Below are 13,838 nucleotides of genomic sequence, written 5' to 3' on the forward strand. Positions count from 1 at the left end.
TATTTTCTCAATCATCTCCTATTGTTTGTTTAATTTGTAGAACACATTATAAGAAATAATAATAATAAAGTTAGTGATAAATGTATAGATTACATGTAAGTAATGAATAAATGTTGCTTTGCAGCGTTGTAATTCAGAAGGTAAATCCTTGTGCCCTAAACATAAAATTTAAGAATTATCTAAAAAGCTAAATGCAAGTTTCCTAACCTTTCACCTAAAAAATGTGAAGAAATAATTCCTAATTAAACAAAGAAACAAATAAATAAATAAGTCATATGAAAATTTTTGCATTTATAGGAACTATATCAGTGTAAGGGCTTGTTTGATTTTAGTCTACAAACTCAAAGATTGACTAAGTTAATGAGTAATTCATTATCTGTCCCCTTTTTTTTTTTAATCATACGAGGTTTCAATGCATCGTTCACAGAAAGAACATAGTAAATTGCACAAAGAGGAATACTCACCCTTTTAAATAATAATTTGATTATCAAATTGATGATATTTTAAATAATAATTACCAAACTGATGATATTTTTGTACGGTAAAAAAAACTAGAATTTGAAACCTGTTGCTCCTTCCATATACTATTTATATATATATAATCCTACAGCAAAAAATTTTTTTAAAAAAATGATTTGCACATTCTCCTTTGAGCATTTCCTTTTTCCTTTTTTTCTAAAAATTTTCTATATTTTTTAATAATTTTTGAGCATTTATTTTATATGTATAAATATAAAATATAAAAATTTGAATAACTAAAACTTTAAAAAAATTTTATCGTTGAATTTAAAAATTTAAAACTTTTAAATTTATATATATATATATATATATATATATATATTCTAAAAGTTTGAATAACTAAAATTTTAGAACTTTTTGAATTGTTGAATTTAAAATTTTAAAACTTTTAAATTATTTTTTCTTATCTATGTCTATATACATGTATCTATATATACCTTCTTCACAATGGTTTCTTCTTTTTTTTTTATTTGTTGGATTATTTTGCTTTCAAATTTTTGGATTTTGATTGTGCTCTCAAATTTTTATTTATTTATTTATTATTATTATTGTTTTTCATATTTTTAATTGCAAAAGGACGATAGCAGCAACTTCAATACCGCCTCTTCTTTTTCACTTGAGGTAATGGAACATCAACGTAATGTCAATTCTTTAATCTTACTTTTTTATCTTTCTCTTTTTCAATTTTTTTAACTTTTTTGAAAAGAAATAAAGAATTATATAATATGACAAAAAATTTATGCTTCTTATTATATTTGATATTATTATAATATGAAATAAATGATACATGTGCAGGAAAAAATTGAAATAGAGGCAAAAGCGCAGAGAAAGAGAAGAGATAAATAGGACTGATATTAATCGAAACTCATTATTTCCATAACTTATTAGATATTTTTTTTTAGAAAAATAATTTTTTATTTTGATCTTTGTACGTACAATCAATTATATAATATTGAATATTTGTTGTATTAATTTTTTCAATTTATTGTGTAGTTATTATTATTATTATTATTATTATTATTATTATTTTGTAATTTATTTTGTTTGCTAGGATAGGAGATTAGAGAAATATTTTACTACTCAAGTAAGCAAACATTTACACAATTGATTTAATTAAAGAAAAAAATCATTAAATTTGAAAAACACATTTAAAATAATAAAGAAAAATTTATAAGATGACATCTAATAAATTAAAAATAAATTTAGCATTTATATTTAAAATGATATTTATCATTTAAATTTATATTTATATCTAATAAAAAATTTTAAAATATTCATTTATAATAATTATCTATATCTATATTACAATTTTAAATTTGGAATTCTTTTTTATTTTTTTATAAAATCACTTAACATACCTAAATAAAACTTACATGATTGGTTTACATAATATTCACAGAATTTTATAAAATAATTTGAAATGTTATATATATATATATATATATATATATAATTCTGAAAAAGAAAAAAATTCACAAAGCTGACTTGCCATTCTATCTTTTGAGCTTTCCTTTTTATATTTTTTTATAAATTTTCTGATTTTTTTAATAACTTTTGAATATTTTCTTTTTTTTTATAAATTTGATTTAATCTAATATTTTGTAAGCAGATAAAACCTAAGTTAATTCAATTTTGAAATCTAATTTTATCCCTTATTATCAATCAACACCTATTCTCCTTTTCACTTTTTTTCTTCGAAGAGTGACATTTTATTGAAAATTTATAGATTATGTAAGTTTAATTCTCTATATTCAGGTGCTCGTACTCTTTTACTTCTTTCTTGCTTCTTCATATATTCATGTGCTTTTTTACTTCTTTCTTGATTTTTATTGAGGATTCAATTTATTTTTTATTATAATAGAAGCTATTAATAAATTAACTAAATTTGCAAAGAGCTTCACGAGGAAATTTTGGCTTTTGAGCTGAATGTTTAATTCAGCTGGTGTTTTAAAAATCATTGTACTAAGATCTCATAGAAGAAGGGTCTCTATATTGATCAACAACCATTAGATTTTTATTTTTTATTTTTATCTCTCATAATGTTTATTTCTACGATTGGTAGAATTATTGTTGAATTAGATATTTTATTTTTTAGACACTATTCTAGTTTTTTTATTTTTTTCTCTTATGATGTTTATTTCTACATTTGGTAGAATTATTATTGAATTGTATATTTTATTTTTTAGATACGATTTTTTTTAGTGTCGAAAAAAATTTAAAATTTTTCCGTTGTATGATATATTATCTATATCAATACCTAATAGGTAGTTAAATCCCAATATAAAATCTCACGATAATAATAATATAAGAATGACCAATAAAATATAACATTTGTAAATCTAATTCTTTGAATTATCATTAAAATTTAAATAACTACTTTTTTAATTTATTGATATTTTAATATTTAAAGTTAGTAAACTTTTTAAATGTGAAATTAAATTGAAAATTTTATAATTCAAAACATCAATTCTTAAAAATTATGTAGATTATGAAATAATATAAATACATTAAAAATAATTTATAAATTATAAATTATTATAAACTACAAAGTATAATGTAGAGCAACAAAATAATCCGCGTAGTGCACGGGCCTTCGTCTAGTATATATATATATATATATCAATTGGGTTGGTGAGACTTTGTAGGGCTTGGCTGTAGTTAAATAGCAACATACATAGAGTTTTCTGATTTTGTTTGCATTTAATCTAATTCAATTATTTTACTACTAGTACCTAAATAATTAAAGGATCGGTTGCTTGCCAATAGTTAAAAACTTGAGTTATAAATATAGGTGAACAGGACCACTCAGGCCTGCCAATCTTGATCTGCCCCTTCTTCCATGCCTGTTGTATTCAAAGATCAATATCTTATATTCGACATTACATATATATGTTGGTACTACTGTTCTTTTTTACAAAAAGAAAAAAAGAAAAAAATCAACCCTTTTCCTCTCATAATATATATATGATGAGAAAGAAACTGTTTTAGTTAGGGTATTTTAGAAATTGAGATTATTATTAATGTATTTTGGGTAATTAATAAAAGGAAAGAGGTGACAGGAGGGATTGAAAATGGCAGAAAAGGAATGATGGATCATGTCCAATCTTCATGCATGCTTGCATTGAATTAATTTGCAGGTTTTAGCCTCCTTTTACTATCATATATATACAATACATATAACATATTCTGTCGATCCTAAGGAATAAGAATGGATATATTTATTGGGTTTTTCCAGGAAAAAAAAAAATACTAGTAGCTGGCATGGAGCAGAGCTTGTCTAATGGAGGTTTCAGTGATTGCTCTTTTAGGGAACAAATTGGTCAGGACAGCTCTGTAAGAAAGAACTGCCAGTTAATGTAATAAGTTACAAATATTGCTCGTGACTTCTCTCTCTACTGCTTTCAATTATGCCTTCTATAACAATCGTATTATTATTGTCTCATGCATGGTGATGGACGAAGTATTTACACTTCCAATTTTAAGGAAAATGGGGTTCCTATACTGATATATATATATATATATGGAACTGATAAACGATTCTAATAAGATCAACTGGCACGATTGAATCAGTGAAAATGAACTATACACACTATTAAGAGTTGATATATAACTAGAATGATTGCTTTAGGTTATGATTCTGGCTAACTAACTAGATCTAGAATGTGCTTCTATACTAATTAGCATAGTCATAATGCTTTGATGGAAAGTGATTGCTAACAATATTCATCAAATGCACAAATTTATCAATATACTTTACCAAAAAAAATCTCGTAGCGCTATAATCTTTGCGAATTGTTTATTCTGCTTCTAAAGTTACAAATTTTGATAACATTGTACATTCTCTATACTGGTAATAATATTTTCTTTTTGGTATTTTTAGTATTTATATGTAAAATATTTACTTGATGCGTGGTTAGTATAATCTTTGAAATAATAATTTTTATATTTTTCAACTATTTAATAAGTGTTTAATCGATCTGATTTTATAAGTTTGAGAGAATAATATAAGTAGCGATTAGTGACTCAACCACAAATTATGTTAAAATAAATGAATCCTACCTAATTTATGTTACTGGTCGGTCCACACCCTAATTCTCACTAATTAAAACCGAATTTAACCAGCAACTTAATAATTTAGGTCACGTTTGGCTAGTCTTAGGCATGGAAAACGAAATATGGTTGTCCTGATAAACTATTGTAATATTTTGAAATTGTCATTAATTTATGAAATTTTGATTTTGTAATAGAATAACAAATTCCATAATTTAAGAGGACATTAAAATGGAAGAAAAAGTAGGAAAAGAAAGTGGGGAGGAAGAAGATGATTTATGGTCATAGATTAATAAGATGAGATAGCCATGGGCAGCTAGCTAAGCTAAGCTAAGCTAAGCTAAGCTAAAGTTAATTAATAAAGGAAACACTTTTTCAAATTTGATGATAGTTTTTGGTATGAAGTCTGCAACTTATATAATAAATTCAAAGTTGGTTTTTCAGATCCCTACATTACATGCCCTACCAATAGCCTAGAAAATGAAGGAAAAGAAAAGAAAAGAAAAGAAAAGTACAATCTTGCAGTTTTACTAAAGAAAAAAAGAAAAATACACTCTAATTAATTAAGGTAGGTGTTTCACTTTGCATGCGTGCTTCTCCGCTTTGGTAAAAATCCCTCACACGCCCACCAACATAAACATCTGCTGTGCTCCTTTTTGACATCCTGAAAAGGTTTCAGGTATCAGAGGTTACATGTTTCAAATGAACTGTGAAACCAATTTAATGTCAAAGTAATACAACTCTTTTAACTTTTTTACAGGAATCATTTCTTCCTTTTGCACTTGCTCATTAACTCATATACATTGCCTATGGGATCTCTTTTATTTTTCTTCCCATTGATTTGGGTCAGAGCTGTAAAAAATAATAATTACATTGCTAACAGGTAGAAAATTGATTGTCTCTTCAGATAAATTTGTTATTCCACGTGGTTTGAGATGATGTATTTATTCAACATGCAAGACTTTAACATTTTGCTTCTCCTCCTGTAAATGGTCGATGGTGTACAATATTAAGTGGTGGTTGGTATATATTAAAATGTAAAATAATAATAAAATATATACAAAATTTTATATATTATCATGTATCATACATGTATATTTTTGAAAATGTTAGGATAAATATTTTTTATTTCAATATGTTATATAAATTAGAATACTAATTAAAATTGATATAAATTGTTAATTATCATTTTTAAATAATTATAAAAAATGACAAAAAAATATATAATTTGAAAAAAGATATTGGTAATTACGCTTATAAGGTATACGAATAGAAATTAGCTAATAACTAATAGGAAAAACAGAAGAATAGAAAATTGCGTAATAAATTTAAGCGATTAAAATTTTTAACTGTTGGCAGATAGCAGTTATTGATAATTGTGAGTCAATAATAGTTATTGGTATTGAATTTATAAAATGTTAACAATGGTTGCCGAAATATAAAATGGTACATATAAATATAATTATTTTCATAAATTATCTTGTATTATATATATGTTTATTCTTTATAGTAAAAAATATGTTATTTTCAATTTTAATTTATTATGTAAATAAAAATAAATAATTTTTTATATATTACATTCAATAATTACTTATAGTTTTAAATAATTATAAATAAATTGATCACATAGAATACTAATTTGAAAAATAATAATAGTCATTAATTTTTAATAGAATCTAAATATAATATAATTACAAATCAATTTATATTTAAAAAAATACAAATCAACCTATAATTAAACAGAAAAAATTTCAAAATATAGTTAATAAAATTAGCCTAATTATATTAGTTATAATTGATTAAAATCTTTATCAAATAATTCTAAATTAACTAAATTAACCGTGACAAATATGAAACACTTTGAACTCAAACCATTTTATAATGAGTGTAGGAAACCAATTAAATATATCACAAATATTCAAAATTATTTTAAACGAGTTAAAGAACTAATTGGAATGAGTCTCGAAATGGGTAAGGCAGGAACTTTATTTTCAATATCTATAAATTGAATAAAAATGTTTTTATTCATAATATTTTTTAAAAAAAGAAAAAAAAAAAAAAAAAAAAAGAGAAGCCGACAAACATTTTCGATAGCAGTCTAATCGAAAGATTTTGAAATGGTTAAGGGGAAGGGTGAGTTATTGTAAGTCAGAAAAAAAAAAAGGGTAATGAAAGCATTGAGATTTGAGATTTGAGATTGAGAGAGAGAGATAATACACATGATGATAGTTGGGACCAAATGGAGATGTTCTTTTATATAGAGATATAGGCTTGCCTCCACATTTTTGGATCTCCAAAAAGTAATATCTGCATCCGCACTTGACTTTAGAGAGGATTTTTTTTTTTTTAATATCAATTTAAAATTATTATTATTATTTATAAGGAAAAGGGAAACGGTGACAGATTTTTTCGCAAATGCATGAAATCAGAAATAAATAATAAAGAGTGAGTAGAGTATCGTTCCTACAAGAATTGTATACCAAATATCAAAATTGTGTTAACCTAATATTATTTAAACGACAATAAAGATAATTATTTTAATAAATTAAATTAAAAGAAATAAAAGAGAATAAAAAGAAGTCAAGTAAGACAATTTGATGAAAAGAAATCAATGATTTAAAACTATTAGGGATTTTGAGTTACTTAATTCTATCCAATTTATTTTATTAGTTTAATAATTAATTTTAATATTTCAAGTAGGAGAAACAACCCTAAAATCACTAATAATCTATCCTGATGTATTGTTAGCTATTTTAACCCAGTCTAATTACTTAACTTCCAATGGCGAAATCAAATATGAATTAAATCATTAAATTTTATGGTTTGTTTATGAATTCATAACCTAAGGTTGTTAACTTATGAAAGCCCCCATGAGTTAAATTATATAGCTTCCGCATCAAGTTATTATTTTCATATAATTTATTACATTTTTCATATCAAAAACCCTTCTTCCGATAGTGATTAATGAAATAAATCAATCCAGAGGAGAAACTCTGCCTGGAAGCATTAAGTTGAATAATAAATTATACTTTGAACAAATAAAAGCAAATCTAATATTATAAATTGAAATTGAAATTAAGCTACATCAAATCCCTAGTATGAGAGTTTAGTTCAACATAGTAATTAAATAAAACTCAATTAAACTTGTAAATAATCTTATAAAGAATAATAAACAAAAAGAGAGTTTAGAATAAAAATTAGTCGACGATAAGTTTGAACGGCTTTCTTGAATCTTGACACCAACTTGAATACTTAAAGTCTTAAAGAGAGAGAAAATTATGTAGAAAACAATAGAACAAGAGATGAAATATACAATGAATGGATTCCATGATCATGACTAGTCTCTCTTTTATATATACTTTCTGGAATATCTTCGTGTTCGTTTAGGAAAGTGAATTTCTATTAAGTAAGAAATATTTTAGAGATATAAACTGCTTAGACTTTGTATTTCTTCTCAATTAGAACTCTTTCAACATCTAAATAGGATTTAAACTTGATTGACACGTCAGAAAAGCATCTCATGTGTGTCCATGCAAGCGGCACGGGCTAGAGTTGTCATTTTCGGCTCAATATGAAGTCAAGCATTCAGCATGGACGTGCTATCTGGCACAACTTGAGTGTGCTAGCCTTTGCTGAGGGACACTCTTTTTTGTTTTTTGGTTGATTTTCTATAAAAATGCAATAAAATTCTCTAAGATTAATTGAAATGTAATTCGAGGAAGCTTTAAACAAAAACATAAATAAAAATTAATTAAAAGTAAGTAAAAATCATAATAAAAACTATATTAAAAATATTATAAAAAAACACTTATCATATAATATTAATTATATGAAAATTACAATTAAGAAAATGTTAAAGAATCTTGATGACAAGATCAAAACAAATAAATCTTGACAGAAAATTTAAATTAACATTAAACAGGTTTTTCAATTTATTGATTGCGGTCTAATTTTTAAATTTGATATGGCATTAGAGTTTTTGAGGTGAAAGTTACATCAATGTATTTTATTAACATGCTATTAAAGTATACCATACTTTAATATTTGACCATGATAGTCCACAGATGTTTGTCTGTAAACATGTTCATGCTTGAATGTGAGGGATACAAAATTTAAGTTTTGTTTAGTATCTCAAATTTATTTTTGTTCAGGACATGGATTTATAATTTTTACAGTTAAATGTTATGTTTATTCAGATATTTAATTTATTAAAATAATTTTTTTGAGGGAATGAAAATAAAATTTAAAAGACAAATAGAGAACAATTTATATAATTTATTTTTAAGGAATATATGGTTTCATGAGTTTTTTAAATGGAGAAATGGTAGGAACTATAAAATTAAGTTGTAATATATATATATATATATATATATAAAAGGTATAAGCAGTAAGCGTATCTTCATCCACTGGCAAAAAGAGGAATTGATCGGGATATGCTAACGTACGATTTGAGGTGTACTGATGCGATGCAGTCTATAATTTTTTTTTTTAATTTTTTTGAAAGGTTACAATTTTTATTAATCAACAAAAGTATTATCATTTCAAAAAAATAAAAAAAAAAACGTTTTTGCCCTTTTTTCCAACACTTGTACTCTATCATTGTCAGATAATTACTTGTATTTTTATTTTATTTTAAGCCACATGGCATCATTTAGGGAACCGTTAAAAATTTTTATAACCAACTTTATTTTATTAGTATTATTTTATTTTATTTCTTCAATCTCTTTAATCCCTAAAATATTATCTTATCCTAAAATAATTTTACTTCAACCATAATGATTCGATTCAAGTAATAAGATAGGTTATAATTTATGAGATGATTCTTATTAATTCTGATAAAAAATATTTATGAAAAAAATAATTATGAACTCTAATATAAAATATTCTCGTATGTTTCAATCCTAAAACACGTTAGTAAAAAATAAATGAGCAGAAAAATTCAGGAGTAATTTTCTTAGGTCAAAATTTAATTTTATACACAAATATAAGTAGTTATTAACATTTTAAAAATTTTCTGAGCATATAAAATAATCCCAGAGAGATTTCATTCTCACCAAAGCATTAGAAAAAAGAAATTTACAGGGAACATGGAAGAAGGTAAAAACGTCAAATCTATCATTTCCACAAGTTGAGGTGCATTGGAAAAGGGTTTGAGAAGGGAGGATGGGACATGAAAAAGGCATATTAAGACATTCCCTATACTCCTACATGGAGTTTTTTTTTTTTAATAATTAATAGAAATTATATTATATATTACTCCTGAAAAAAATATATATATATAAAAAAAAGAAGTCTCAGCGCTTTCTTTCCAATCTGCCATTGTTAAAAAGCTGAGAACTCATTGATTAATTTTCCCTGACAGGATCTCTTCTTGTCGTTAAAATCTTCCTATCTTCATCTTTTTCTGTTTGGCGTCTCCGCCCTTCTTTATTATATCCATTTGCATTCCAACAACTGATAGTTTAGCCTCTCTTCTTAGCTTCCATTCACTGGACAAATTGCTTCATCAGGAGTCAACCTCACCTCTTCCACAAACATCTGGTTTTCATGGTTCCATGAAGCTGGTTTCTCATCTTCTATTTTTCCAATCAAATCAATAATAATAAAAAAACTATAATTATTTTCACAATGCAAAATAATTTTTGATTTGAAAATTGGAAATGAATCGTCTCAAATCATTTTTTCCTTTAGTTTGAATGTGAAGATCAGTTAGAGGAAAGACACAATTAGGGTTAGTGAAGAGACATTTTTCCCTTATTTAATCTTGACTCAAAAAAAAAAAAAAAGAAAAAATAATAAAAGAGGAGTAAGTACAAACAAAACCCAACCAACCATCTTTATCCACCAAAGATATGCTAAAAAGCTAAGAACCCCATTTCCTTTATGACCCTATAATTAAAGTCCTTTATCAGACAGACAAGTCCATGTGATCATCAAATCCTTGGTTTTCAAACCCTAAAACCATCACTAATAACCCCCCCAAAAAAAAACCATAAATAAATAAAAATTGCAAAAATAAAAAGCCATGAAAATAAATTAAATATAAAGAAAAAACCATAGTTGGAGGAACAAATTCTGATAGCCGCCAGTGTAATCATTCAGAATGATAATTACTACAAGAATCAGAGTGTGTAGCTAGCACCCCTCAACTTCCTAGAAAATTTTCCAAGAAAATGAATTTTCCCAAGAAAAACAGAAGGGAAAATTACTATCATTAAAAACTTCTATTGATATCAATCATATTTTCAAGAACCCAAAACAAGAAAAATCTTTATATACATCTACTGCCCTTTGATTGCTTCTTGGAAATAGATGAATGCAATTACTACCATTTTTACTTTTTACAATACAGATATCTTAGCTGTCAAATTTAAATATAGTAAAACCACCCATTTCTCAATTTTGAAAAGTAACAAATTGTAAATCTTCTCTCAACAATTAATAATACATTATCTTGATTTAATAATGTAAAAGAAAAGGATCCTTCTAGATGGGAGTTGAAAGAACAGTATTATCCCTTATTTCAAGGGCATGCTGTCTTTAAAAACGTCCCTCCCATTGGAGGGTGGTCCGTTAATAATGTACATATAGGGAGTGCTAAATTTAATTGTCGTTTTAGTTTAAGAAGAGAATGGTCATATTGCCACAGCCACAAAAATATATTCTCATACTATAATTTTCAATTACAATTTAAAACAAATGATATTACTTGAATTTTAACTTTTATTTCTTTATACTTTATTAATTAGAGTATGATTGAGATTTGATTTCACAATTGTAATTTTAGAAATTGATTAATTTCAGTATTACATTCTTTACATTAAAAATAACAAATTTTGACCTCAACTTGCAAAAAACAAAAAACGTGACATCCTTAACTCAAAACAAAAAGTCATTAATTCAGTATATTTTGTAAATTGAAATGTCTAAAATGTGTAATTTCATAAGTTAATTTATTTAATAAGGCAAAATAAAAATAGAAGGTGTCACACAATGTTTGAATAAATATAGAGTTAAATTTATGCATTATGCCAATAATTTTTATTTCTTATAAATTAAAATTTGATTCTACTAGAAAATATCTTACACTTGTTAAAAATGATATTTTTAAACACTAAGTTTAATAGAGTACAATGGTCACTTAATACCATTTTTTATTTTATTACAAAACAGTTGCTTAGATCATTACAAACTATTAATAAAATGTCTAAATTTAGAATTTAAAAGTTAAAATTATCTTTAAAATAAAATAAAGAATTTTCTTTAATAACAAAAAAATTATCACAGCCCTCAAAAAATAGGAAGGTTGGGGGCCAGTAGAAAACCCTAGTCGTTAGAATAAAACATTTTTTTGTTCGTTCAAGAACTTTTTTTGTGTTGTGTTATAGAGCAGAAGCAGAGCAGCATCCATCCATGCATGACTAAATCAGTCACTTTCCAGCGGCCTCTAGTGTATATCTCTCCAGCCTTTTATTATTAGGTTTATTAATTATCTATGTCTACCTATAAATACAGGAGGTCCAGCAGGTGCCGAACTCAAAACCCTGATTCTTTTCAAACCAAGAAAATACCAGAAGCTTTTCCGCTTCTCATTTCTTGAATCTTGTCTTTTATTTGTTCGTTTCTCTAATGGAGGAAGCCCTTAGGAGACTCAATGGAATGACCCATGTCCAAGAAACCTTTTCACATGAACCCATCATCACCGACAACCACAAAAAGACTATAAATGGTGCACCCGCCGCTACAACCACCACTACGAACAAAAGAGCACTAAAAGAAAGCAGCGGTGGAACTAGTGGGACCATGAGGTACCGTGGTGTACGTCGGAGACCATGGGGTCGTTATGCGGCGGAGATAAGGGACCCACAGTCGAAAGAAAGACGGTGGCTTGGTACTTTTGACACGGCGGAGGAGGCTGCTTGTGCTTATGACTGTGCAGCTCGAGCCATGCGTGGTTTAAAAGCTCGAACTAATTTTGTTTACCCTACTACGGATCCTCATTGTACAACAGACCCATTTCTCCCCCCATTTAATTTCTCATCAAAACAGTCTCAACATGCCATTGCTAGAGATCTTCCTTCCCGTCATCATAACGCTAATTCTTCTTCAAATTGGCCATCGTTTGCAAACTCTCCTGTTACTGACTTCTCTACTGGGTCTATAATACAGCCAAGAAGTAATAATGCTTCTTTTAATATGTTTTTTCGCGATTTCCTTAATCCTTCTTTTAATCACCACAATCAATCTCTATATGATAATCAGTTAACATATGTTAACGGGTCTTCTTCTAATTCAGCTACTACCGCTTTCTCTAATGGCTCTTTGGTGAATTTCTCTGACTCTAGTTTTGCAGGCTCTTCTTCTTTACCAGTGGTTGAGAACAAGGATAATAATGATAATAATTCTTGTGGAACTGATTACATGGAATTTTTTCCCCAAGAACCGTCTGATTCTGGGTTGCTACAGGAGATCATCCAAGGGTTTTTTCCAAAATCATCTTCTTCTACTGACAAGGTTGACAGTGCAGCAAAAAATTCCATGAACTGCAGTGCTAAATCAATGGTTGCACCTTTATCTGAAAACCACAGGATGGAAAATTCACACTTGGTTAAGAATGAGCAGTTGGGTTTATATTTTGAGAATTTCCATGGAGGGCAAGCACATTTTGAGAATTTCAATGGAGTTAATAACTCTCATATGGTTCCGTACAGTAATGGGTTGATGCCAGAGAATCTTCATCAAATGGGTCCAGAATCTATTTTAGATGACATTTTTCAATACCCAGATCTAATGAAAGCCTTCGCTGCAAGAATCCAGAATGCTTGACTCTTCCTCCATTAATTAGGTAGCTGGTTGACTAAGCTTATATATAACTCCAAGTCAATGCTAATTTAGGGTTTTTGTTTAATGTCTCTACTGTAATACGTATCTCTTTTTTCAGGAACTTCAAAGTAATGATAATATATTTATATATTGAAGTTTTTTTGGTTGTTCTGATCCTCCTCTCTTTATACATGCAGTGATGTTCATAAAAGCATGCTTTGTATCATTGTATGGATATATGCTCTTTGTGTTTGTTCGATAGCTTTCTTTACGTTGACATTGAAACTGAAAAGGGTTTTCTTTTGTTTCTTCTGGTGGAATTTTGCTGCTCTGATTCCTAACTAGGTGCTTCGTCCGAGTAAATAAATAAGTAGTATTGGCAAAGGACTAAGGAGCGCATGTTTCTTTTGTCTTGCTTTCGTTCGCTGTTAAGCTCCATAACCAAA

The 13,838-nt window shown here is 26.9% G+C and overlaps 1 protein-coding gene across 1 annotated transcript; it reads left to right on the top strand.

Annotated features, from left to right (window-relative positions):
- The first annotated feature begins 12,117 nt into the window (after positions 1 to 12,117).
- Positions 12,118 to 13,593, top strand: LOC105644985 (ethylene-responsive transcription factor ESR2). Its single transcript, XM_012230490.4, has one exon. It carries the CDS (start codon positions 12,199 to 12,201, stop codon positions 13,393 to 13,395), a length of 1,197 nt encoding a protein of 398 aa, XP_012085880.1. The 5' UTR covers positions 12,118 to 12,198; the 3' UTR covers positions 13,396 to 13,593.
- The last annotated feature ends 245 nt before the right edge of the window (positions 13,594 to 13,838 follow it).

The sequence above is a fragment of the Jatropha curcas genome, chromosome 3, assembly GCF_041381405.1.
Source record: "Jatropha curcas cultivar XTBG-Jc1 chromosome 3, XTBG_Jcur_1.0, whole genome shotgun sequence".
Classification (NCBI taxonomy): domain Eukaryota; kingdom Viridiplantae; phylum Streptophyta; class Magnoliopsida; order Malpighiales; family Euphorbiaceae; genus Jatropha; species Jatropha curcas.

Excerpts from the sequence above, each read along its gene's own strand:
- LOC105644985 (XM_012230490.4), top strand. The coding sequence starts at position 12,199 with ATGGAGGAAGCCCTTAGGAGACTCAATGGAATGACCCATGTCCAAGAA.